The sequence below is a fragment of the Carassius auratus genome, linkage group LG28B, assembly GCF_003368295.1.
Source record: "Carassius auratus strain Wakin linkage group LG28B, ASM336829v1, whole genome shotgun sequence".
Lineage (NCBI taxonomy): Eukaryota > Metazoa > Chordata > Actinopteri > Cypriniformes > Cyprinidae > Carassius > Carassius auratus.
This window is the reverse complement of record NC_039293.1, coordinates 1,484,754-1,510,258: the sequence shown is the minus strand read 5'-3', so window position 1 is coordinate 1,510,258 and position 25,505 is coordinate 1,484,754. Positions and strand designations below refer to the sequence as shown.

Here is a 25,505-nt window from a genome sequence, read left to right as displayed (position 1 = left end):
CACGTTAAAGTAAAATTTTCATTGCCATTAAAGTAAAATTACTAAACCTAAAGCCTGATTAAAAAAAAGCTAATTTTAGAAGGCACTTTTGCATCTGAACTCTTCAATTCATTGTATCCACTTGATAAAAGATCCTTTATAAGTTTGTTAGTTTTATAGTTATAATTGATTTGTATTTTTTCCAAAACATTACAGAGATGTTCAGCATTATACCGCCATACAGAACATGGTTCTGGTTACATTTCAATTATGTTTTCCCCTTATAATATTATAACATTCACAACTGGGAGCGTAGCAGAAAGGTTTTTGTCACTAACATTAGTACAGCAACGACGCACTATACAACCATTTTTGACAAAACGTCAAAATAAATAAATAAATAAAACCAAGACTACGAAATTTGTGCTCGCTCACATTTAGCTACTTCTACAAGCTTCTTATAGAATTAGATACAAATAGACCAAATATAAAAAAACCTTATGAAACCATTATGATAACATTATCAGAACATGCGCGCGTTGAATCCTGACGTCGGAACACAGTGGACAAATCAACGAGGCTGTATGCGCGTTTTACGCGACGCGGGAAAACTACTACGCGTTCATTATCCGCGAAGCTATCAAACTTCACACGCGGCTGATTGTCGCCGCAATTTCACAAGAGTCCAGACAAAGCTCTTGCAGTGTATAAGGCGATGATAGCGTCCTAGCGTTGTCGCGCCGCTCGCAGTGCAGACGGGCTGCTTGAAACTGCTGCTCGAGTGTGTTTCTGAAGAGCGAAGACATGGAGCGGTGTAAAGAGACGCGTCTCGTAGTGTGTTTGCTACTCTTTCTGACGCTCCGCGAGGATTTGGGATTCGCATTCAGACAGAATAAGGACACCGAGTTCACTTTCCTTTTACCTCCAGGAGCAACCGAGTGCTTCTTCCAAACAGCCACTAAGAGCGGCAGCATGGAAGTGGAGTACCAGGTCAATTAAAAACATTTTAAGTATTTCAGTTATTTAATTGCAATGATCTTAATGATGAAAACTTATTGGAAATGACTCGAGAGGCAACACCAGTCAGAAAGTTGTTAAATGTTATTTGCAATGTTATTTATTGTTAGCAAGTCTAAAATCTATTTTTTTTGTGTGTGTTCTATCTCTTGCTTTATGATTTATATATATATATATATATATATATATATATATATATATATATATATATATATATATATATATATATATATAAGTAAGGTTCTTATTAACTACTGCATTACTTTGCAGTTTTGCTTGACAGTAATGACCAGGAAGTAGCAGGACATTTCCTCTCACAGGTGCATGTTTTGGTCAAAGTGCATTGATATGAATGACTGTACTTATGAATCATAAGTGATCACATGCTAATATAACATGAACAGTCTGTGTATGGTTTGGTTTCATGTGTGTGGTGCTTCTCTACAGCTCTGGTGGGACGTTCAATATTATTGACGTCAGAGTCAATTGAATACAAAGGGGTTAAGCAATCCTCATTCAGTCCTGTTTACTCACAGAAGCTACTGTCTTTTAGTTATTGGAGTCCAGCCCTGTGCTGTGACCTTTTTCTGAAGGTTCACTGTACCTCGTGTCTGGGGTGTGTTTGTGGAGCCATGCAGCTTTACGTTAAAAACAGGCACAGCTGCAGGACAGCTGACCCGGCCAAAAGCTCATTCCATCTGCTGGAAGGATCACAATGTCTCTAGTGCTACATGGTTACTGTTTGCCTTGCTTTATCTCTAGCAACAGCACACTGAATCCTCAATGGGCTGCTTTATCAGTCTGTGGAAGATAGGAGACCTCTAATTTGAATTTTAAATTTATATATATGTGTATTTTTGCACTCGTATGCATGTCACATGACAGAATTAAATGTGGGTTGTGAATCAGTCACCCTGGCATTAACTCATGTGTTGTCTGCAGGTCATTGCAGGCTCAGGGCTGGACGTCGGCTTCACACTGATCTCCCCGCAAGGATATAGATTGGTCTCCGACTTCAGAAAATCAGATGGCATACATACGTGAGCTTCACATCCCATAGTGCACAAAGCTGAAACCTTTACTCATAGTTTTGGACTGTCATAACCCACAGTATTTGCATGTCCTCTGCTGCAAAATTGCATGCTGTCTGCTGCTGCAGGGCTGACACACAACTGAATTTACAGAAAACAGTTGCCTGCTTACAGAACTGGTTGCATAACCAGGTTACCAGTCAAATTAAAAGTTTTATCAAATTAAAAGCCTACTTAAAGGGTTAGTTCACGCAGAAATGTAAGTTCTGTTATTATTTACTCTGTCATTCCAAACCGGTTTGTATGGAAGCTTATTTCCATCACAGAATAAAACTATTGAAAAGATAATTGTGACTTTTTATAACACAATTCTGACTTTGAAATGCGAGCTAAAAACTTTTTTTTCCCCCTGACTTCTCAAGTGTTATTCTCAGAATTTTGAGTTCTGACTGTACATCGCGCAATTTGTACTCTTTTTCTTGGAATTTTGCGTTTATAACCTCACAATTTTGACTTTCTTAATTCTGAGTTCACATCTAACAATTCAGACTAATTATTATTTTTATTTTTTTTATGTAGATTTTACCCTTTGACTTTGTTTCTCTCGCTTTATATCTTGCAATTCTGACCTTTTTTTCCCCTCAGAAATGAGAGAAATGTAAAGTCAGAATTCCAAGGAAACAAGTCAAAATCGTTCCAGAAATGAGCTTCCACTAGTTTGACTATGAACACAAAATATATTGAAATTTGTTACCAAACAGTTTAAGTGATGGACTTTTATATGGACTTCTATTGTGCGGATTGTATTTTTGGATCTAATATTTCACAAGCCGTGACATTCTAGTAATCTTTGTGTGTGTCGGGGGTTTTCTGTCAGAGTGGACCCCACTGAGGAGGGCGACTACAGGATTTGCTTTGACAACAGCTTCAGCCATATTTCAGAGAAGATGGTGTATGTGGAGGTGATTGTGGATGGACCAGAGGAGGACGATGAGGATGATGAAGATTGGGCTGCTCTGGCTGAACCGGAGGACTTGCTGGAGTACAAATTGGAGGATATCAGGGTACACCAATCACACAGCACTTCATTCATTTGCCTATAGTTTACAGTTCTTATTATTGTAGGATGTACATGTGGATTATGTGTACGATAAAAAGCAAATCATTACTAGAACATTGTATTTAATTGTATTGACTGCATTGTGAAAAAAACTATTAAGCTCTAAAAAGGTTCTGATAACATTTTCATCCAACTTACTGTACATCAGATGACCGATAAGCTTTTGCAGTAAACAAACCATACATTATATTGGCGCTGTAAGGTTTCTTAACTCTGTAAGATGTGACATAGAAAAACAATAAGTATTAATTGATGTACCAAGCCTTTATGGCTCATAAAAATTTGTATATAGGAGAATATGGAGCTTAAACTAAGCAACAATGTGCAATTTGGCCCAGTTGCTAATATTTATATAGACAAAAAGATGAAATTCTGATAGCTTGTAATGTACATCGAGTTCTTTTTAACAACATAAGAGACTACTTGCATAAAATGCATATAAATATTAGGCCTAGTGTTTTAAAAGTGTAAAATTAATAATCAAAATGCGTTTTCCCCCCCAAATTTTAACATTTTTCTAAGAAACCTAAGCCAGTCCAGTACGTCTTCATCTTGAAATATTACTAACAACATAGAAGTTATTCTCAAGTTTCTGTGATATAGAATTAGCAAATATTACCACAACCTGAAAGTAGATGATTTTCCAGTTAAACTTAAAGCCCTTTTACTTGCTAACAAGTATAAGCTATCAGTCAGACAACAAAATGCATGTAGTAGACTTTGTACTACAGGTTTTTCAGGTTATGTTTGGATTATTTTGATCATTTGAATGAAATTTGCAAATCAAATAGTTTACAGTAGGCTTTATTAAAGTTGAAGAAAAGCTCACAGGCTGGTATTTTCACATTAGTTCCAGAACATTTTTTAAATTGTGGAATGCAGTTAAGAAAATGATTTTCAGTTCAGATCTTCCTGGTTTTGGCACTTATCATCTTCAGCCAAAATGCATTGTTTCAAAATGTTTTGTGGGAAGCTATAGCTTCACTCATGTTTTCTCTCATCGCACAGGACACAATGGATGCCGTGCACAAGAATCTGGAGCGAAGCCGTCAGCTACAGACGACTTTGCGGGCGTTCGAGGCTCGTGACCGTTACCTGCTGGAGGATAACCTGTGGCGGGTTTCCTTCTGGTCCAGTGTCAGTCTGCTGGTCATGGTCAGCGTGGCCCTCGCCCAGATCTACACGTTACGCAGATTATTCAGTGACAAACACAGAGTATGCACATATCACAGATGAACTGGAGAAGGACGATGCTGGAACACTGTATGCTGGACTAATGGATTCTGTAAAAGAAGACATGTGGAAACTCAGGTCCAAGAAATATCCCACAAGTTTATGTTAGAATTGAAGTGTTTGGAGCTATCAGTGAATCTGACCATTTTTAATTCTAAGAGTTTTCTGTAGAAGTGCTAACACTAAACTTACTTGAAGTATATAAAAAAAAATTGAATGTAATTTTGTACTTGACTTTTAAAACACTGTGGTTTAAATAATTTATGAGACTTCTGAAAAAATAAGTAACATTGCGATTAACATTTCGCATGGATTTACACTGCAGGAAAATAAAAATCCAAGGGAACGTTTTGCATTGAATGGATTATTATTCAGCACATTAGCATCTCATTTGGAACAAACGCAGCTCAGTCGTATGTGGCCTAGCAAGTGCAAATGCAAAATGAATTTAAAACTCATCTGGGTTATCGAGGTTACATTTCAAGTCATTTGCTAACTGCGATGAATTGAGTTATTGCTGTAGTGTGGGAATCAGAATCACGTTGTGTCATAATACTTCAAGATTGTTGCCATTAATCTCTTTGTTTTCTACAGGTTAATCTGTAGGTTAGTGTTTCTTATATTCTTCCATCACCCTGCAATAATATACAAATATCCTCATTAAACAACAAGCCTAGTAAACATTATGTACAGCCATATTCATTACAAACTAAATAAGAGTCCCTAGAGTTCAATGAAACAATACACAGACAGAATGCTCATATATTCATCTTGCATCTTTTATTCAGTAGACATTTGGAACTCAGGTCATCACTTGTAAATCAACTTTTGCAAGTTGGGTCACATTTTTTCTCAAGCAATCATATTCTGGTCCTGATCTGGCAGGAGCCACCCGCTCCTATAAACTGCAAATGACATGGATGCCTTCAGCTTCGATGTTATATATCATTGCTCACAAGATACTCTCTACTGTTGGGAACTTTGCAATTAGTTGAATTGGAACATTCGAAGCTGCTGATCATTTGCATTTCTTAGAATCAATACAGTAAACTGTGCTATCACTGTGCTGCCACTTTACGAAGTGGAACGCACTTCAAAATGGCAGCATGGGTTCCTCTGAGAGGAAGTGCTTCGGAAAGTCTTAAAGTCAAGTGGAACGCACTTCCCGTAGTCCCCTGATGTATTTTCGTTGACCAAAACCTGGAAATAAGTTTGCGTTTTAAACCTTCCATTTCCATCGTACTGAAGGTTTTTTGAGTAGGTTTTTGGTTGAAATAAAGTCTGTGGTGAAAAACTCATGTTCACACGTTTTATTCAATGCCATAAAATACATAAGTAAATACACAACTGGTTAAATGGGACTAGATGGTTGTTGGGAACATAAATGTCATCACACCAACTCATCTATTCACTAGCATAATGGCGTTGAAGTCATGTGACCCTGGTGTAGTTTGTTTATAGCCTATGTTTAGTTTGTACATTACGTGATTGTGTTTAGGCTTTATCGTTCAGTTTGTTCATGTGTGACAAGTTTGAACCAAATGTGTAAGAATCAAATTCTGTTGGTAACAGATCTTATTTTCTAATCCAAAACAAAAGCCAATGGGAAAATCACATTTGGTTTTTGTCAAGGGGGAACCAGGGTGACTCAAACTTATGGGTTGGCCTACAAAAAATATTATATGTCATCAATGCAGCAGCACTCTATTTCTTCTTTTCTTTTGTAAAAAAAAATTCAACGTTTGGGGGGAAAAAGTTAATTTTGCTTTTAATATACAAAATCAATGACTATAGCCAATAATTTTTTTGGTCAATAATTCGGATTCACCATCATTCATACAGTACTTCATATCTGGTTTTAGATTAAATTCAAAGTTTGTAATGTTGCATTTCTGAGCTAGTTTGATTCAGTTCAACACTTTTATTTATTTAATCTATGGTGAAACCTAATGAGAAAAACTACCTCTAGAACCAAGACTATTACAAAAAAGGTAGGTCAGCACCTTTTCACATCAAGAGAGGAAAGTTCAAACAAGACTGTGTAATACCTAGAAGAATCTCATCTTTGGTCCACTTTTTAAATCACATAGAAACATTTAAGTTGACTTTTTTTCCAATCCAAACTGATTGGTCCTTTGATATCCTATTGATATCCTCTGAAAGCAGGCATCCTGTCCTCATGGTTCAGAGCAGCTGTATGGTGATTCTTCTTCACTGCACCGGATCAGCTTCAGCTTCACCACTGGTTCTCTGGCCGTCGTGGAGGTGGACGTCTGTTCAACAACCGCAGCCAAAAGCACAGATCAGCAGTGAAACTTTCATTTGTGTGCTGTACATAGTGAAATATGTAGGTTTACAGTAACTCAGCAGGCTCTGATCTCTACCCAGTTTTAGAGTAGATTATTATCTTAAAAGTTGTATACTATTCACTTGTGTAGAAACCGCTGATTTTGACAGAAAAGCTGCTAAATATGAGCCTTGCATTACTCATCAGGTCACATGCTGATAATAAAACAACACTAATCTTTAGTCAGATGTAGTCTTCCATGATGACATAAGACTTATTCTCTCTCTCTTTATAGTTCCACTAAGGAAAGTGCTCATGAGTCATACATAAAAGGTCAGCCTTTTTTCTTTTCTTTTTTTTTACAGAGGAAGAAGTGGTAATGAAGCCACGTGGTTCTAAATCCTGTTCTTGAGACCTTCAACTCTGCAAATGTGACTCATGAGCTCATTACATGCTCCTGTGCTGTGCTCAATTCCGATTGACACTGCTTCACAGTATCCATGATTTATTAATTAGTGCATGTTAAAAGTAAACACTTGTGCTATGACTTTGTGATTTTCTGGAGGTTCCCTTTCAACATTTTCAGTTGAAAAGTGAGGGTAATGCGACTGTAACCTATATATCAGCCTAGAAACAGTAACTAATGGATTAGACCTACCTATATTTCGCTTTTTGCTAACACTTATATGCATATTCATCATATTGGTGTCAATATGCAATAGAAATAACCCATAAGTGAGGACTTTCCTAGGTGGTTAATCGTTTAGTACCTCACGATATGAGTAACGGCTTGATTCAAAACCATAAGATTAGATGAACACATTTCTAATGGTATTGCATGGATATATCACTGACTTAACCTTTGATTGACCAATGTGATTACAAAAATTGGTTTGCTATGGACACGAGCTGCAATCACGCCATGTTGTAATAATGGTAATGCTGAGATGAGAACACGTGACATTCTACTCTGAGCTTTTCCACGTGCTTGGACACAGGTAACTAAAGAGTAGTTTTGAATGGTTCTAAGTGGATGTGCTAACTTTTAAAATCTATAATTGGCCATTGCGTTCACATTCTCAATTAGTTACTATCTTCAGAGCTTCAAAAACATATTTGCAATGAACAGTGTACATTACAGAGTGTTCATATATCAATGGATACCAAATTAACTTGGTAGCTACTCTGTATTTCTGGTACTTCTGGAAAACTGGTATGCTAACATATATATAGCTAACGAAATAAACATTTTGACAAAGTTCTTGTAATATTTTACAGTCATAGCATGAACTCTCTAAATTGGCCAGGTGTTTTAAATTTTTCAGATTATTGTGTCATCTAATATGTAGAAATCTCTTTATTTTTATTTTTTAATATCAATAAGAACCAGCACAAGACAATTACCTACACTCCTTATAAAATATAATGGATATGCAATAACTGGAAGCAACCGAAAGCCTTGCACCTTAAAGTTACAAACGGCTGCCCCCGCTCTTATGTTAAAAATACGGCAATGTGTATAGTACATATCATAAATGCATAGTATGCATTTTCCTACTATAAAGTAAGCAAAAAAAGTACCCAGTAAGCAAAATCAAGTACCCAGATGAACTACTTTCGGGGAATTTCTGAAGTGTGCACAGCCTATGTAGTACATTGTAGTACATTCAGATTTAATTTACACTACAGAATTAACCTGATCTCACAAGAAAATGTGACTATTTTACAAAGTGATTTAGTAAGAATCTAATTTTTAAATAGTACAAAAGCATATGGTTTATAGAAAAAAGTAAGCATGAATGTCCTCCTCTGAACATCACTATCAAAGAGGCACAAGTAAGTCATATGAAAACATACAAATTAAATTGTATGAATTCATATAAATTAGCCACCAATTTGCCAAAACATAAGATTGTTTGCCATGAGATTGTGTTGCACGTTAATACTGTGTAGAACATACAAAGTAGTTATTCAAAGAAAGGGCATGTGGCTTCGGACGCAGTCAGAGGTGAGTGAGACCACATTTGATTTATTTCCACGATAACACAGAGGAAGAGATGCATGCTGGGAGAGACATGTCATGGAAAATTAAGCAGACAGCGAGGAGACGTGACACAAGGAAACACCGACCACCAGAGAACCAGATCTTTATTATACACAACACCTTTTATTATCATCTCACTTTCCATTTTAATTGCTACACAGGCACTTGACAATGATTTGTTATTCCAAAAGCATGAAAAGGATGGTAAATATGTCCTCAGTCCCTCACTCCATACAAAAAGACAATTATTAGAAGGAGAGACGGGGATCGGGTCACCATAACCAATGGCTAGAGAGAAAGTTATGGCTGCAGTGATCTGAGCATTATCCAGTTCTTAACGGATATTGAAATAATTTGAAATCAGAAAACATACGACTGGATACAATTTGAATTCAAGCCTCGAAATGACTGAAGGGGCAGCGGTTGCCATCACTGTAGCCATAACACACAGGAGTGATTAAAGAGCGTTTGGCCCTGAAATCTGCAGCTAATATTTTTAAATTTCATCTCAAGTCCGACTCCAAGCCTTCAATTATTTACAGACGAATCGATGCAAAATCAAAGACCCGCTCCCGCTTACACCAAATCCCTATTCTTATCCTCAAGTTAATCAAGAAAGCAAAATTCGTCACGGCCCATTTCCTTGCACGCACATCAAAAAAAAAAAAAAAAAAAAAAAGCAAACATCAGAGACTCCGCAATCAAAACAGGATCAACAGGAAACCAGCTGGACCGTGTTCACTCTGAATTCTGTTCAACCATTGTTAACGCAACCGAAGGGCAGAAATCTGTCGATAGCGAATAGTATCTGTCGTTCTACTCAGAAGCAAACAGTTTGTCAAAAATGCAAATCAACACAAAGACAAATTCCCAGATTATAAATAATACACTCAAAAATACACTTGTTAGTACAATAATATGATGTCTATGTTAAGGATTCACTGTTTTTTTGCGTTCAGAAAGTTCCCTGTGTCTTTGCAAGCAAGAGCGGACTGGTTCCATAAAGCAAACGCTGTAGACCGCAAATACACCTGCATGTACCATGTTCAGCGACCCTGTGTTTGAGTGCATTCCTACTTCCTGTAGCACCCTGGTGTTTTTCCCGCCAATAAACCCTCCCCCGACCCTCACTATCCCTGAATGAAAATAAAAGCGCAATGCAGATTAATTTAAGTTACGATGATCAGAACGCTAAGCGACATTTGGAGACGGATGTTACCTGAGCTCTGAGCTCTGACAGGTCGGCCCATCGCAAGTGGTTACCTTGCCTTCCAGGATTATGTTCATATACACAAATCATTATTTGTATAAACCGATCATTACAGAGATTTGCATACAAGCCCCACCTCCTCTTCTATCTATCTAAGAAATTCCCATCACCCGAGAACAAGAAGTGCTTTTCAATAACCAAATTTCCCGACACAACAGGAAGACGACTCCAAATATGAGTGTCAACGTCTAGTTTTTTGACTATGTTTGCTTTTCTCTGATTTGGTTATTTTCGGCTACTGAGTCATAATTAACAGTCGCTTGGTACTTAAAAGTGCCGTTTTGAAGGATGTCAAAACATAAACGGCCAATTGAACATGAAAAGCAAAGAAATCAGGTCAAAATCAATCCCACATAGCAATAACAACATGGTGTCTTGTTTCAGCAGATCATGTTAGAGAGTCAAGAAAACAGAATGAAAACAAAAACACATAAGGAAGTGTGTCTATAACAAGAAAGAGTCTTCAACAACCCTTAAGTTACCCAAGAACAGAAAGAAGACAGGCTAGTTTAACAGCAACTAGCTCGCACAGTGCTTGTATACATCTTATCCCACATTAAACCACTAGTCAGAGAGGAGGTAATGTTGGTTCGTCAACACAAGTTGAGTAGGATACCCCCTGGTGGTCAACTGACCTATTTGAGTGATGAAATAACTGAAAGCTGGAGGCCATATCACCCTTTAGTTCACTCTAAATTTGAACAACATAACAACAACAATAATTTTATTTGAATATTTATGTGCTTAATTTAGACCTCTGGCCTTTAAAAGTACGGATGTGACTAGCCTAGCAGCGCTGATCAGAGAACAGTTTGAGTGGATTATTTAGGTCTATTGGTCAGGCGGTATGTGTAGACACACATGCACGTGTTTCAGTGCAGTTCTCCAGCCCTTCCTCTCTCTCTCTCTTTCTTTCTGTCAGACTATGGTGGCTAGTCTAGCAGGGAGGGCTCGGCGGGGCGGATAATGGTGGGCCGGTTGGGAGCGCCAGGGGGTCTTCTGCTGTTGAAGGAGAAATAGTGAGAAACAAAGGTGAGACAAACCCACAACCCCAGGGAAATGATGAAGGAGAAAGGGATACGTACTGTAAATAGACTAGATGAGATGAGAAAAGATAAAACAGAGAAGAGATGAGACCAGAAGAGAGGAAAAGAGACAAGATGAAGAGAGACAAGCCTACATGAAGGAAGACGTGAGATGAGATGAGAAAAGAAAAAAGGAGAATAGATGAGGCAAGGAAAGGTGACTAGATGAGGCTAGACGGGATGAAAACAGACAAGATGGGACTAGACAAGAATTGATGAGACGGGAAGAAAATACTCAAAATATGAGGATTGAGAGATGAGAATAGATGAGAAAAGACCAGGAGAAGAGATGAGGCAAGAAGAGACGAGTAGATGAGACTAAAAGAGACGAGACTACCTGAGGTGGGATGAGAAGAAATGAGAAAAGACAAAAAGATAAGAGAAGGACTATAAATGAAATGACCTTAGAGGAGATGAGAGCAGAAATGAGACATAAAAGAGAAAAGATGAGACAAGAAAAGGTGACTAGATGAGACTAGAAGAGATGAAAAGAGACAAAAGATGAGGAAATGAGACTAGATAAGACAAGATTAGAGTTGAGCTGAGGAGAGATGAGAGTGGATGAGACTAATGATATGAGAAAAGACAAAAAGATAAGAAAAGGACTAGATGAGATGACTTAAGAGGAGATGAGAGCAGAAATGAGACATAAAAGAGAAAAGATGAGACAAGAAAAGGTGACTAGATGAGACTAGAAGAGATGAAAAGACAAGACGAGGAGAGACAAGACTTCATGAGACAAGATGAAGAAAAAAAGATTAGGCAAGAAGAGATGACTAAAAGAGACGAGATGAGAAAAGACAAAAATATCGGGAAAGGACTAGACGAGACAACCTAAGAGGAAATGAGAAGAGAAATGAGACATAAAAGATGAGACTAGAAGAGATGAATGAGAGATGAGAGGCTAAATGAGAGTAAACGACATTAGACTAACAGAAGAGGAGGCTAGATGACAGAATTTGAAGAAATGAGACTAGAGATGAAATGAGATAAACGACAAGATGAGATGGGAGGAGATGAGAAGTTAGGTGACACTATGTGAGACAAGAAGTAGCTAGATGAGGACACACAAAAGCAGAAGAGAAGGCTAGAAAAGAGGAAAAAAACTTGACAAATTGAGACAAAACAGACCAGACAAAATAGGCAAGGTGAGACTAAATGAGAAAAGACGAAAAGAAACGATGTCATGAAAAGAAACCAGGCAGACAGGAAGAGACAGGAAAATACCAGATGAGACCAAGAGAGAAAGCACAATAAGATTTAAGACAAAAATAATTACAGTACAACTTAGAATAGAAAAGAGGTGAGAATAGAAGTGATGAAGAGAGAGGAGAACACATGAGGCTAGATTAGTAGAAATGAGAAGAAGAAATGAAGAGAAGAGAGGAGATCAAAACAGGAAAATGATATCACTGGAAGGATTAGAAAGAATATAATGAAGGAAAACACGTTTAGTATGTGACAGACAAAAAAAAAAAATCTAGTGAGAAGAAACAGAGCTGAAGAAACATTACAACAGTCAAACCTTGTTCAAAAGGTATTTTCCTCAGTCCTTTGAGCTTCAGACACAAGACGCTCATTCTCACACAGCACAGCAAGAATACACTCCTACACGGAGGTGGCAGACGGTTACGTGTCTTACCTGGGGATGCCCGGGGGGATGCGGGCGGGGCGGGAGGGGATCTGAGGGGGCGCAGTGAAAGGATCTTGGCCTGGGCGAGAGGGAATGGGTGGGGCTACAAAGGAGGGGATGGGGTTAAGAGTGGGCGGGCCTGGCGTTGGACCTCTCACTGCAGGAGGCCTGCTGGGGGGCGGAGCCGATGAAGCCGGTCTGTGCTGGGGGGTGGGGCTACACAGGCAGGAAAAGAAGAAATTTAGTATTAAAACGGTTATGAAGGACACTAAACATGACAAACATTTCATTTTTTTAACTTTAAAAGATAAACCAGTCATTTTTCTTTAAAATAAATATCTTAATTGAAGAAAAAAAAAATTTTCTTAGATCTGCCTGTTCTTATGAGTAATATCATTTCAAATCATGAAACAGGTTTGTGTGTTGCCTGATAATATTAATAATATATTTTTTTTTTGGTCTCTTAGAAATACACATTTGATAGTACACTGAGTTAGGATGCAGATATAGATTTATGTTCATTATCAATCTGTAAAAATTGTAGCAATCCAATTTTTATATGGTGAAATTTTATTATTCTGACTGTTGTTTTGTTTTTAAACCATTGGCCTTCCATAGTAGCATACATTTAGATCATTATAATCAGATTAAAAACCACAAATATAGCACCTCAATACCATGGTACAAATGTAATATGGCTTCTAGGTATCTGTATGAGAAATAGTAGTCTAAATACATTTAGTTCACTTCATTAAATGCTATTGCTTAAACACTAAAATACTGTAATTCCATTACTCCTCCTTCAATAGATTTAATACATGTCTACATTAATAATATAATAAAAGTTGACACAAACACCCACATTTCTGACACAGTATCATGGTGCAGTTAGTGGTACTACAGTTAATCTATGGTAAATGATGGAGCCTTTGCCTCTTAAACATTAAATCAAAGATTTATCGAGGAAATGTTTATCGCACTATAATTATCATTGTCAATTCATCACTCAGCCCTAGACCCAAGTATCCCAGAAAATGAATTGTGATTTTTATTTAGTAGTAGTCTATTCTGTATGTAGGCTATTCATTCTGAACATAGAAAGCCAGAGTAATGGGAATGTAACTCTTTCCCAGACAGCAGCACGCTGTTCATTTTCTGACCTTGTCTCTGGAATCCAGCTGTCGTTGACGGGCGGAGGAGCAGGAGTGGACACAGTGGTGGTGCTGATGTCACCGATGATGTTGAGGGCCTCTTTTATGGCGTGGTACATACGCAGCATCTCGTCTCTGCGCTGGGCCTGGTCAACAGACTCCTCCATCAGACTGTTCTGATCACCCGAGGAGTACAGGTACGCCAGCAGCTCTGAGTGGATGAAGTCTTTAGCCTGGGGACAGAAAGACGTCCAAACAGGACAGAAAGATTAAGGAAGAGATGAGGATGTTTGCAATATGTCAAGATGAACTGCTTAAAACACGAGCGGTGGTGCACTTACGTTGTTGATCATGAGGTGCATGATAGTCTTGGGCATGAGGTCTCTGATGGTCTTGTTGACGATACTGATGTAAGAGTCCACCAGATTACGGATGGTCTCCACCTGCCTCTCCAGCTGAGGGTCCATGGAGAAGGTGTCGGCTGGAGCGGCCTCTTCTGACTCCACCTACACACACACACACACACACACACACACACACACACACACACATACATCCCAGTTTTGATCTAAGTTTAGGAATGACCATTAATTTTAAAGACAACATCTAAAGTGACCTGTATCTTTAATACGTTCCTGGTCTTATTGTGCTGGATGGAGAAGTGCTCACTATGCTTAAGGGAAGAAATGTTTTCTTTCATCAAAATGTAAAAACTTCTTAACCTCTAAAACAACTTCTGCCGATCAAACCGAGATTGCATCGGTGGGAAAAAGTATTTTTGACTATTTACTAGATACTAGAAAACAGAAGTGATGTTTGTCCATGTAAAAGCTGTGTAAAAGTTGTCGCTAAGATGTTTTAAAATTGCTAATAGCTGCTGTATTTTGAGTGTTTTTGACATGTTGCAGTGTGAATGTTTCTGGCAGACTGCTTTCGAAGATTGCTTCGTAATAACATAGTAATTACACAGTAACAATGTAAAACACCCATCTTAAAACTGCTTAATTGCAGGTACTATGTCAATAAAAGAAATGGATGTGCTAATATTTTTTTCAACTACCTAACCCCAAGTATTTATGATAATAATTGCAATGTTTTCCTTAGACGCACCGTCACTGCTACTATACAACTGTTGTTCATTTCATAACGTATATTATCGTTTTGTACCAGTAATGATGTTTTTGAAAAATACATTTTTATTCAGCAGGGATCCATTCAATTGATCAAAAGTGACTGGAAATACATGTATTATGCTAAATAAATTATATTTCAACTAAATGCTGTTCTTTTAAACGTTCTATTCATCAAAGAATCCTGAAAAAAATACTAATTAAGGAACATGTGACACTGAAGATTGGAGAAGTTACTGCCAAATAGGAATAAATTACATTTAAAAAATGCATTCAAGCTTACAGAGTTGTAATAATTACAAAATATTAATTCAAAATGTGTTTATTTGTTTTATATACAGTAGTCAACATTTGAAGTGGATCAGAAAAGTACACCAAAGTTGTCCTAAGACAAGAACGCATTATGGTTTTAGGACAACTTTGATGAAAGGTTATGATCCACTTTATATATATTGTTTTTAGCATATTTCTTGCAATAAATACAGCCTTGGTGAGCGTAAGTGACTAGTGAAGTTTTCTAGTAGTGCTGACAGTCAAAAATAAATCCTGATACAAAATAATCTTAAATGTGTAGACTTTGAACTCTCAGTAATGGAATGCAGAATGTTTTAGATTGTACATGTGTTCAAACTGAACATTAGTACCTGATCTTTCTCAGGATAAACGCCTGCTCGGAGAAAAGAGGCTTTCCAGCTGTCCATGTCCTCCTGCGTATCACAGGCCAGCTCGATCTGACGCAAGTCCTTGTACACGTTCCTGCGAGGGGGATCGAACACATGAAGCGACCGAATGCCAAACCAAAATACACAAACACAGAGAGTGGCAGTCAGCCCTGACCTTTGCTCAGTGTTGAAGATTGCAAAAATATGCTTAGTGGACATGAAGCCTTTCTCCACGTCTCTGAGCTTCAGGTTGTCCAGAGGAAGCATGTATTTCTTCTCTTTTTCCTAGTAGAGTGAGATGAGAGAAGGTGAGTTGCAACAATCTTATAAAAATGGTATCAAAAGCTGCAGCATTCAGAGATTCTAAATACAATATGTAACAATGGATGTATAGAAAAGTGCTACTTGAGGATTTTTCAAAACATCTTTTGCGATCATATGGGTTTGGAACCACAAGAGAGCAACTTAATGACCGCATTTTCATTTTGAAGTGACCGGTCCCTTTAAAGAAGGACCACCAGGTTGCCAAGCCAGAGAGGGGGATGTGAGACAGAAAGAGAAAAGAAAAAGAAGAGGAGGAGTCTGGATGAGGAATAATGCTGCCAACTCGTTCTGTTGAGTTGAGAAGCAGCATCTGGAAACGTTTATGTCTGCACAGCTATGGCCCCAACAGTTACATCACTCAGAGGAACACTTCCCTGCCCCCAACACACACACACACACACACACACAACAACCCCCCAGTAACCCAGTACGATTTCCTGCGAATTCCAAAGTCGGATCCCGGCTGGAACATTTCAGTGCGCTTGCCACGTCACTTTGCCTCCCCTTTCGTCCCTTTTCTACTTTCGTCCCGCTCCTCGCCTCTCTTTTCTCCATTTATCGCTTTCCCTTTACTTTGAAAATGACTGCTAAAGGAACATTTCTCAGCGTTATTTATAAAACAATGGTAAAGAGCGCAAACTGCATTTGGTCCAGAATGCGAAAATGAAGCCAAAGGGTCCTTATTCGTCTTGAAGAAACTGCAGAGGCCTGGAATATGCATTTGCCACGCAGCAGACATGTGAGTATACCGAATATATACATCTGAAAAGAATTCGTATTGTAAACATTATCAATAAGTTACGTCGGAATATTCAGTAATGTTATTCAACCGATTTCATTAAGTTTGGATTCATAATGCCTTTTTTGGAATATGCGGACCAGCTTTAATTACTTGATTCTTTGTGTGGCTTTATTATTTGGTACAAAAAGCTATTTAGAAGTAAAAATCTAAACATAAAGATGTGACGTTTCTCCCCAAAATCAAGAGTTTATATTTCGCATTAAGAAAATAAAACCCATTTCATCGCAGTATTATTTTCATGAGAATTACGTTTTTTCGCCCTCAAATTATCATTAACGTAGAACATTCGAATCTTTTACGTTTTTTTTTTAATATATATATAATTTTTTCATGACTCCCAATTAATTCACTATGATTTTCACGATTTATTTAAAAAGAGTAATTTTCAGTTTTACAGTAAAATACGTAAATCATACTTTTCAATTAAACTAGCAATACATTTAACCTTATTGCAGTATTGAGAATCAAATTTACGGGGATTTTGTTAACTTTGTTAACAAACTTAATTTACTTTGAAAATAGTTATTTTTACTGTATTTCACATAGGTAGCAAGCCGAGCATGTTCTCGGTGGGCTAAGTAAGATCGAAGCTTTATCAGTGTGTCTGTCTGAACTGTTTACTCTCTTCTGCAGTCGTGTGCGGTCCTCGGGGCAGTGACCTGCGGTCCAGCCGCCCTCTTTCCTCCCCCCCGCCTGCCCAGTGTTCAGACTACCTGTTCATCATGCTGCAGCTGAACAGTAGTCCGCACATTGGTTAGGCTGGGCTGGGACACACACACCCGTGGCTCGAGTACAAGGACTCTACCATTCGCTGCTGGACTCGGGGGGGATTTCACATATAAACAATCTTTCTTTGGGGAATAAAGTGAGACATTTCCATTGAAGTTGCTTTGGATGAAAGCAAATGTATGTGCTCGCAGGGAAAGAAACCCAAGGCCTTGATGTTACTCGCACCACACTCATCCAGTAAAGCCACAGGAACTTTGGAAAACAGCTAACGTTTGCACTAATTTCAAACACACATGAAGTTCGAGTCCGACTTGAGTGGCACTAGTTTTAAGTTCAAGCGAAAGGGGGAGGGACTGTAAATGAAAAATGAAGAACAGATGAATCTTACCTCCTCGTCCTTGTACCAGGACAGCGATTCGGCCGTCAGGACGAACCAGTACTCCTTGGAGCCACCCTTCATAATGCTGATGTGGAGGGTTAGCCAGCCTTTACGGATCACCTGTGGTACAGAGGGGAGCGGGGTGGGGGGATTTGCATGCCACAAGAGTGGGGAAAGATTATGAGATCCACAGTCTTTGTGCAATAAACTTGTGTCCTATGCTGAACCAACCTGAAAACCATATTGTGCAAACCTGTACTTACCTGATGTGGAAATATTTTGTGTAAATTTGGTTGCCTTCTATTGTGGTCAACGTGACTAACTAAACTACTCCGATTTGTACATTACATCAATGGTTCTTGACTTGTTTCCAAAAATCACTACATTTTTTCAGGCAAAATTGGTCCTTTGTCCACTAGTCCACTGTTTTTCAGTTTGGTAAAAAAAAAAAAAAATTCAGGTCAAAAAGGTTCATTCTTAGTAAGTTTCATTGCCAATCCCAAACAAAAAATTAACCATGGTTGTATTATAGTAAAGGTGTAGTAACAGTTTTTTTTTTTTTGCCATTTCGATTACTAATTGTATAACATTTTATTACAAATACAATGGTTAACCTATGGTTAGTGTACCAAAACCATAGTTAATTTGTTGTTACTACGGTCTAACGACAAACCATGTTTTTTGGGGGTTTTAGTTGTACCAAAAAACAGTTAATTTTTTTGTAAGAGACATAGCAATGCATAACACAAATCACTTTTTTTTTTTTTTTTTAAACAAAAAGCATCACGCTTGTCAATACAGAGAATCTGCATGTGGAAATCTTCAGTCCTCATGCAAAATTCCCAATTCCTTTTGTACATTTTATACATTTAAATATGTTAAACCAGAAGCGTGATGACTGCAACTGCAAAAAAATAAAAAAATAAATTTATAAATTAATAAAACAGCAGGAGTGTTATTTACCAACAGTTTTAGCATATTAGCAAAAAAATTCCATTATATTTTTACTTTATCATTCGAATTTAGCTTTAGGTTGCGATTCCCCAGTTGGGAACCACTAGACTACAGTATCTACTCTGCATGGAGTCAGAACATAAGGCAGCAATTAAAGCTTAGTCACATATAAATGCTCTAGAAAACACTAAAGAAAACCACTGGGGAGTGTCTTGAAGTCTTGAAATAGAGCAACAATAAAAGAACAAAGGAACAACTTTGTTGTGCTTGTGGATTTATTTCCCTCTACAGGAGTTCTTTCAAAAGCACAGTGCAACATGATGGCAGATGCCATCCAGACCCACTGCCCTGTCACACGAACAGGGGTCAGAGGTCGGCAGTGGTATGTTAGGGTCAAATTAGTGAGTAAAATCAAGCATACAAGCTGCTAAAGAAAGGAGAACGCCGTTAGTGGTTTTAAATGGAGAAAGACATACACTAAAGTGTGAAAACCTATTGGACAGGAGGGAATAGTCAGAAAAGATACAAGTAAGCGGGTTGTACTGGCAAACAGAGAGAAGGTACAGGGGCTGGAGGAATAAAGGGTTAGTCAAGGAATCGGGATGGAAAGGGCTTCCAGTTTTCAGTGGTAAAGGAATCTGTGTTTTTTTTTTTTGAGGATTAAAATGTGTCCGTAACTCAAGGATTGTGAAACACTGCTTCGTAAAGTCAACATGGAATCAAAATGAATCTTATTTACATAATTAATGCACATTCCAGCTCCGTTCTGGTACTTCATCTTACGGCTTAATGCCACACGGCATCGCTGACACTGAACTTTTCCATTAAAGAAATACCAGACCAAAATGTACTGCACGCATTTCTACGGTGCTATCCCTTTTCTCCCTTTCCGATTTGCTTTGTTCTCCGTAAAAACGGAGTGAAACTGAGAAGAGGGGGTTAGAGAGTGTCAAAAGAAACAATGCAGACATAAAGCTATGGCAGGCTATATAGACTGTTTGCCTTGGTGGGGAAATGCCATCAACCTTCTTAAGAAACCTGATAACCATCTCTGAGAGGGGAAAATGACGAATGATGAGAAGAAAAATCACCAGGACAGTATGGCTTAGGCGTCTCATGCTAGGATGTACTGTAGCGACCCGAACAGACCACCACAAAAACGCTCTCAAATATCTTTTCAATACAGAAATCCAGCAAATATTTGTGGTCAAAGCCTGGCTCGGGCTCAGTATTCTCTAACATGGATCCAATTTCCCTTTGCCGCCCACAACTGAAAGAAATGAGAGCATGACCCTATTTTCCGCGGTGTTTGGATTTCACCGTCCTACCACGTTGCACAATCTGACTACTGTCTCTAAATTACCCCAATTAATCCTAATATTATGTACATTTCAAATGGATAATTATCAACTATTTAATCAAAGAGTTGGCAAAGTGCGGTCAGAGATTTCAATAAACAGAAATTTGTTGATAGAACGGATGATTTTGAATTAAAGATGAGATGACTCGATGATTACCTGTGAGAGGCGACTGTTAATTACTCCAACAGAAATCCCCCAATTAACTTTGCCCCAGAAAGGATTTCTCTAAAGGTTGAGCAGTTCATTTATTAAATTGGAAACGATTGATTAGCAAAAGGAACCCGATACTGCCACATTCTGGCCATTACTAGCACACCAAGGGGGAAAGAAAAAAAGTAGGCTAAATACCAACTGTTATGGTATGGCTCGGTAATATTTTGATTATTTAAGATAAGTTTGGTGTAGATATAAAATTAAGCAAGTTATTATTGTAATGACTTTAAGACACTTTTAATAAAATAATTGTGATTAGCTTTTCATGGCAAATGTTTTTTTAAATCTAAAAATGCACACAACATACATGTATAGAAAACCCAAACACACTCTACATGTTATGTTGGGTTTGAGTTCTGCTCTCTAGTATAATTTGGATGTGTTCTTGGCCCCACCCACCCACCACATCCCCATGGTGACGTAGAGGCTGATTCTCCACAAGGCAAACTCTGCTCACCCAGCCCGAGCTGCCAGGACTCACATCCAGCAACAGGACAACCGAGGCCTCCATTCCACTCTATTTTCTCATTTAAAAAAAAAGAAGTATATTTTCATGCATAAAAATTAAGGGTGCACGGTGACATTTTTTCAAGGAATGGTTAGTAATGTTTAATTACTATAATTACCAAATGTTAGGTGATGCCACTAATTACAGTGGACATTTTATGGTGGATTTGACGTCAGTTACTGATTACTCGTAACTGAAAACCTAGCCTTAATTCAATCAATAATAATTTTTTATGTCAGGTTCCATTATTTTGGTTTTTCCACCAGACTATACCTTCTCGGCTTCGCCTTCTCTCAGGCCACCTAGCTGCAGATTGAAACAAAAACCATCAGCTTTATAATTTTCGCCGGCAAGTTACCACACAGACATCCCACCCACACTGGTAATTATGAGTTAGTGGATCTGTTACGGCCTTAGTTCTCCTGACTGGATGACACTGGTGACCTCTAACTGGGCTTGGCTTGTGGCTTTGTCGTACTTACCAGTATTTCACCCTGAAGTGGTAAAGAAGGATGGGGTGGGGGCAGGTTTTGGGAAGAAAAAAAATGAGACGGAGACACAGAAAACAAGCGAAGCAAGAAAAGGAAGACAGTGCAGGAGGATGGTCAAGGAATACCCGTTTTTCAAATGGAAATGAAAGGGTTTGAAGGGGATAAGGGTGTAATGCAGTGAGTCAAAAAACAGAGAACAGTCAAAGTGAGAGAGAGAGAGAGAGAGAGAGAGAGAGAGAGAGAGAGAGAGAGAGAGAGAGAGAGCAACAGAACAAAGTTACATGCAATTAGATTGACTGACACTGACAGTACCATATATCAGAATTGTCTATTAGGTTGTGTCATTGTCACGGCTGGATTCATGCACATTCTGAATTACACTTTCAACAGAAAAAGGAAGTTTGCATTAAATTAGGGCAAGACTGAAACAAAAAACAATGCATTGATTACTCATTTGTCATGCGTCAGTATTACTAGCAGCTAGTACTGCTGTGATGCCAGTGAATGCAGAGTTTCTCAAAAGAGGGAGGAAATGAAAGGGAATGTCCCTGTCTAATAACAAAGCGTACTTTCAAGTTGCTTATGTCATTTCCACTGAAACCTTTATACAGGATAATCCCATTTCAGGTTCTTTTATTTTTCTAACTGGGTTAGAAAAAAAAAAATTCTTTAGTGGGAAGCAATGTTCATTCAAGTGAAACAGTCTACATAAATACTGGTCCTAACCAGGTGAGAAGTGACAGAATACCAGCTGTCAACACAAATTGTAGTGGGATACTTTTCAATATCAGACATTTATCAACAACATTTAAAATAGAGGATTTAGTACTACAAGCTACTTTATAAAACTTTATATATAGTTACACAGACTACTCTAGGTGGGGATGTAAATAACTTTTTGTGGTAACGGCAAAAACTCAGGTTTAAATGGAAGCCTAAGGTTTTTTCGCTCATTGCATTATGTCGCACCTGGTAAGGACACCGTGTAAAAGGGTGTAGTTGATAACATTTTTAAGTAATAAAGACCTTGGGGAAACGTACTGTTCAGTTTTTAATCACAGGGGGTAGATTAATAAAGAGATGATGTGGAAGGGATCCCTCAGGGTTCAATGTTAGGCCCTTTAGTGTTTAATCAGAATGGTGGAGGGCGTGATGGTGTTGGAACGAAGGAGTGTCAACTTGGATTGAAGAGCATGTGAAAGCAGAGAAAAGTGTACCTGGTTGGGAATGGCTCTTTTCTTGTTGACAACATTCCTTTGCTGGGCGCTGCAGGTGGGAAAAACACACAGAAAACACTGATTACGCACTGACTGCATATCGTTGTCTGTATTTTTAGAATAGCACAACAGTAAAATGATGATTTGTTTAAGCCTCCTTGGCACTCTGGGTGGGAGCAATCCTGCTCTGAGGTAGAGAGGAGAAATGGGGCAGGATAAAAAAAAAAAAAAAAAAAAAAAAAGAGGAGATGGGTGGTCTGATTAACATCTGTCTAAGATGACTGAGTGTTTAAGGGGGCGCTAGCGCACCTGTTGTTGCTGTACCCTGGTATGGTACCGTCATCCATCCGTCTGAAGTCAAGACTGAAAGTGACGGCATGAGAACCGTTAAAAGAGGTGCCCTGACAAACTCACGGCATGCGCATATGGGTACACACGCAGGGCGAGCAGGGTCAGACAGGCTTGATGCTGTAGGCGACCTTTGTCTCAACTCTTGAATGCTCTACAGTAACCAAATGAGCATGCAAACATTTTACATGCTGGTAGTCTTTAGTTGTTGCACTAGTTTTCTGAGCGATCAGAAACATGCACTAATCATTTTAGTACATTTATGTTATGTCCAATGCATTAGCCATAATGCACAGGCATAGGGACCTTATCTGAACTTTTTAGTCCACTGCACTGACAGTAAACAGGAGACACAGTCAAAACGTGACGTGAGATTCTTAAACAACAGATGTTTAAAACATCTTGAAAGTACCTACAAAATCTATAGAGAGCATTACAGAGATAATAATATAGGATTGGGATGTCAAAAAAATTTAATTGCAAAGGGGGAAGAGGGATTTTTAATGCTCTAAAAATTTTTATCTTATGTTCACAAAGCTGAATTCATTAGAAAAAAATCTAAAACTGTAATATTGTGAAATATTATTACAATTTAAAATTATTTCTATTTTAATATTATATTTTATATAATAAAATATATTTTAAAATGTTATTAAGTCCTTTATTTATTCAGCATCATTACTCTAGTCATAATGTCACATGATCCTTCAGAAAGAACTGTTATATGCTGATTTGCTGCTCATGCATTTCTTTTTACAAATAATGAAAAGTTTTTGCTGCCTAGTATTTTTTTTTGTGTGTGTGGAAATAATGATAAATGTTTTCAAAATTCTTTGATTAATAGTATTTTTTTTCTCCATATTTTGTAATATGTCACTTTTGAACAAATAAAATTAATTTATACTAAACTAAACTAAATAAAATACAAATATTTGTGTATTTTACCATTGCTAGGGCACATGACCTCTTCCTTTCTAAAGGAGTCAGAATAAACTGCACTGCAGACCAGTCTTAGACTGCTAAAGTTAGGGGTCAAGCCTTGATGTGAGAAATGAAACCCAGAATGTGCCGCACTGGATGCTACACATACTTTGCAAATCCAATGAAGTCCTCATGGTTTGTGTTAATGTATGACAGCTCAATGTCAATCAGCAAAAGGACCTGGTAAAAAAACAAAACAATTTAGCATATTAAGAAAATGTATGAAAAAAAACAAAAAAACAAAGTGGTCAAAGCGGATCGTCTCTCGCCAGTCTCACACCTGGTCCTTGGTCTTGCCTTCTCTCTCTCTGACATAAGTAGTGACAATCCTCTCGGTCTCTTCTCGCAGTCTGGGGTAAGAGCCTAGCTGTGGGGAAAAACACCAGATAGATGCAGGCTATGGCATGTACACATAGCCACACGCACACGTGCGTAAACACACATACACATTCTGCGATGTGAAAGCGGTAACAGCTAACCACGATCAGACCTTTTCACACAGGTCGACGTGAGGACTAGTTTTCGCTAAGCCACCATGCACAAGAAGAACCAATGCAAGAGAGAGCAGGCATGCGCACACTCAAACACATGCAGATTTGATTCTTTCAGCAAGTTGTGCAGGTAAGACAGCAGTCACTCTCAGTCAGGAATGGACAGTGAATCAATAAATTAACTTCTAAGTGCAGTAAACTAAATTTAGGGGATGCTAGGGCTGGGAATCGAGAACCGGTTTCAATATCAATTCAGTTTCCAATATGATTTTAAAATACGACAGCCAAATGATGCTGATATTTTGCTCCGTTAAGTGTTATTATATGACTTCTTCCACTGAAATGATCAGAACACTGCGCTGTTGAATCTACAGCACCAAGACAAAAGATGTTATGGTTTAAGTGATATCTTTAGACTATTCTTATGAATCAAACGACCTTATATGGCTCACTCATACACTATGTTTTTGTTTGAAAACGCATCTTTTTCTCTCCATTTTGCCCTTCCATCCACAGCGAGATGATGTTTTTGTTGAGGGACACAGAGATTTTTGAAAACGCTCTCCAAAGTGGACAAATCTGAAAACGCCATTTTGGCCTTTCAGTGTGGACTGTGAAAACAAAGGCTTTTGAAAATGATTACACTTGTTTAGTCACGTGACACTTATTGTACCAATATACTATATATCCATGTTTATACTGATAATGTGCCTGTTATTTGTTATTCACTTTCACACTACTGCTAAAAAAAACTGCATTACTTTGTAGATTCTTCATATTACAGTCCTGCAAAGATGACAGACATTTTTTTGCAATTGCAGTTTTCTGAAAATGTGAGGACAGTTGTATTTTATATCAGACATACAATCGTGAGTGAGTGCGACCTGAACATGTCAGTGAAAGGTCAGATATTTTTTTATATTAAAGGTATAATATCATTAGGATCAATAGCTAGCTTGAAAAAGAATAATTTCTTCGATCAAGCAGAATTGGAACTAGAGCAAGAATTGGTAAACTTCTTAAGATTCCCATCACTAGATATTAAAACCTATAAATCTGAACTGA

At 38.0% G+C, this 25,505-nt stretch overlaps 2 protein-coding genes and 1 long non-coding RNA gene across 11 annotated transcripts in view; 2 read left to right on the top strand and 1 right to left on the bottom strand.

Moving 5' to 3' along the window:
• The first annotated feature begins 537 nt into the window (after nucleotides 1–537).
• On the top strand, nucleotides 538–9,390 carry LOC113067691 (transmembrane emp24 domain-containing protein 1-like). The gene is made up of 4 exons (XM_026240094.1): nucleotides 538–969; nucleotides 1,939–2,036; nucleotides 2,905–3,091; nucleotides 4,156–9,390. Exons 1-4 carry the CDS (start codon nucleotides 784–786, stop codon nucleotides 4,381–4,383), a joined length of 699 nt encoding a protein of 232 aa, XP_026095879.1. The 5' UTR covers nucleotides 538–783; the 3' UTR covers nucleotides 4,384–9,390.
• dnm2a (dynamin 2a) overlaps nucleotides 5,144–25,505 on the bottom strand; it is a 41,948-nt gene continuing 21,586 nt past the window's right edge. For 2 of the 9 annotated variants that reach the window (XM_026240091.1, XM_026240088.1), the window contains exons 11-21: nucleotides 24,230–24,316; nucleotides 24,059–24,129; nucleotides 22,621–22,669; nucleotides 21,395–21,406; nucleotides 17,886–17,996; nucleotides 15,818–15,927; nucleotides 15,625–15,736; nucleotides 14,192–14,356; nucleotides 13,860–14,083; nucleotides 12,709–12,915; nucleotides 8,801–10,983 (exon numbers count right to left, since the gene is read on the bottom strand). In XM_026240091.1, the coding sequence (XP_026095876.1) occupies nucleotides 10,914–10,983; nucleotides 12,709–12,915; nucleotides 13,860–14,083; nucleotides 14,192–14,356; nucleotides 15,625–15,736; nucleotides 15,818–15,927; nucleotides 17,886–17,996; nucleotides 21,395–21,406; nucleotides 22,621–22,669; nucleotides 24,059–24,129; nucleotides 24,230–24,316 (1,218 nt within the window). In that variant the 3' untranslated portion in view covers nucleotides 8,801–10,913. Of the gene's footprint in view, nucleotides 6,654–8,800; nucleotides 10,984–12,708; nucleotides 12,916–13,859; nucleotides 14,084–14,191; nucleotides 14,357–15,624; nucleotides 15,737–15,817; nucleotides 15,928–17,885; nucleotides 17,997–21,394; nucleotides 21,407–22,620; nucleotides 22,670–22,929; nucleotides 22,984–24,058; nucleotides 24,130–24,229; nucleotides 24,317–25,505 lie in introns of those variants that run through there. The other 7 variants (XM_026240092.1, XM_026240089.1, XM_026240087.1 and 4 more) reach the window with 6 other exon arrangements.
• Nucleotides 15,937–19,086, top strand: LOC113067693 (uncharacterized). Its single transcript, XR_003279434.1, has 2 exons — nucleotides 15,937–16,705; nucleotides 17,402–19,086. It is a non-coding gene; the product is annotated as an uncharacterized LOC113067693 (long non-coding RNA).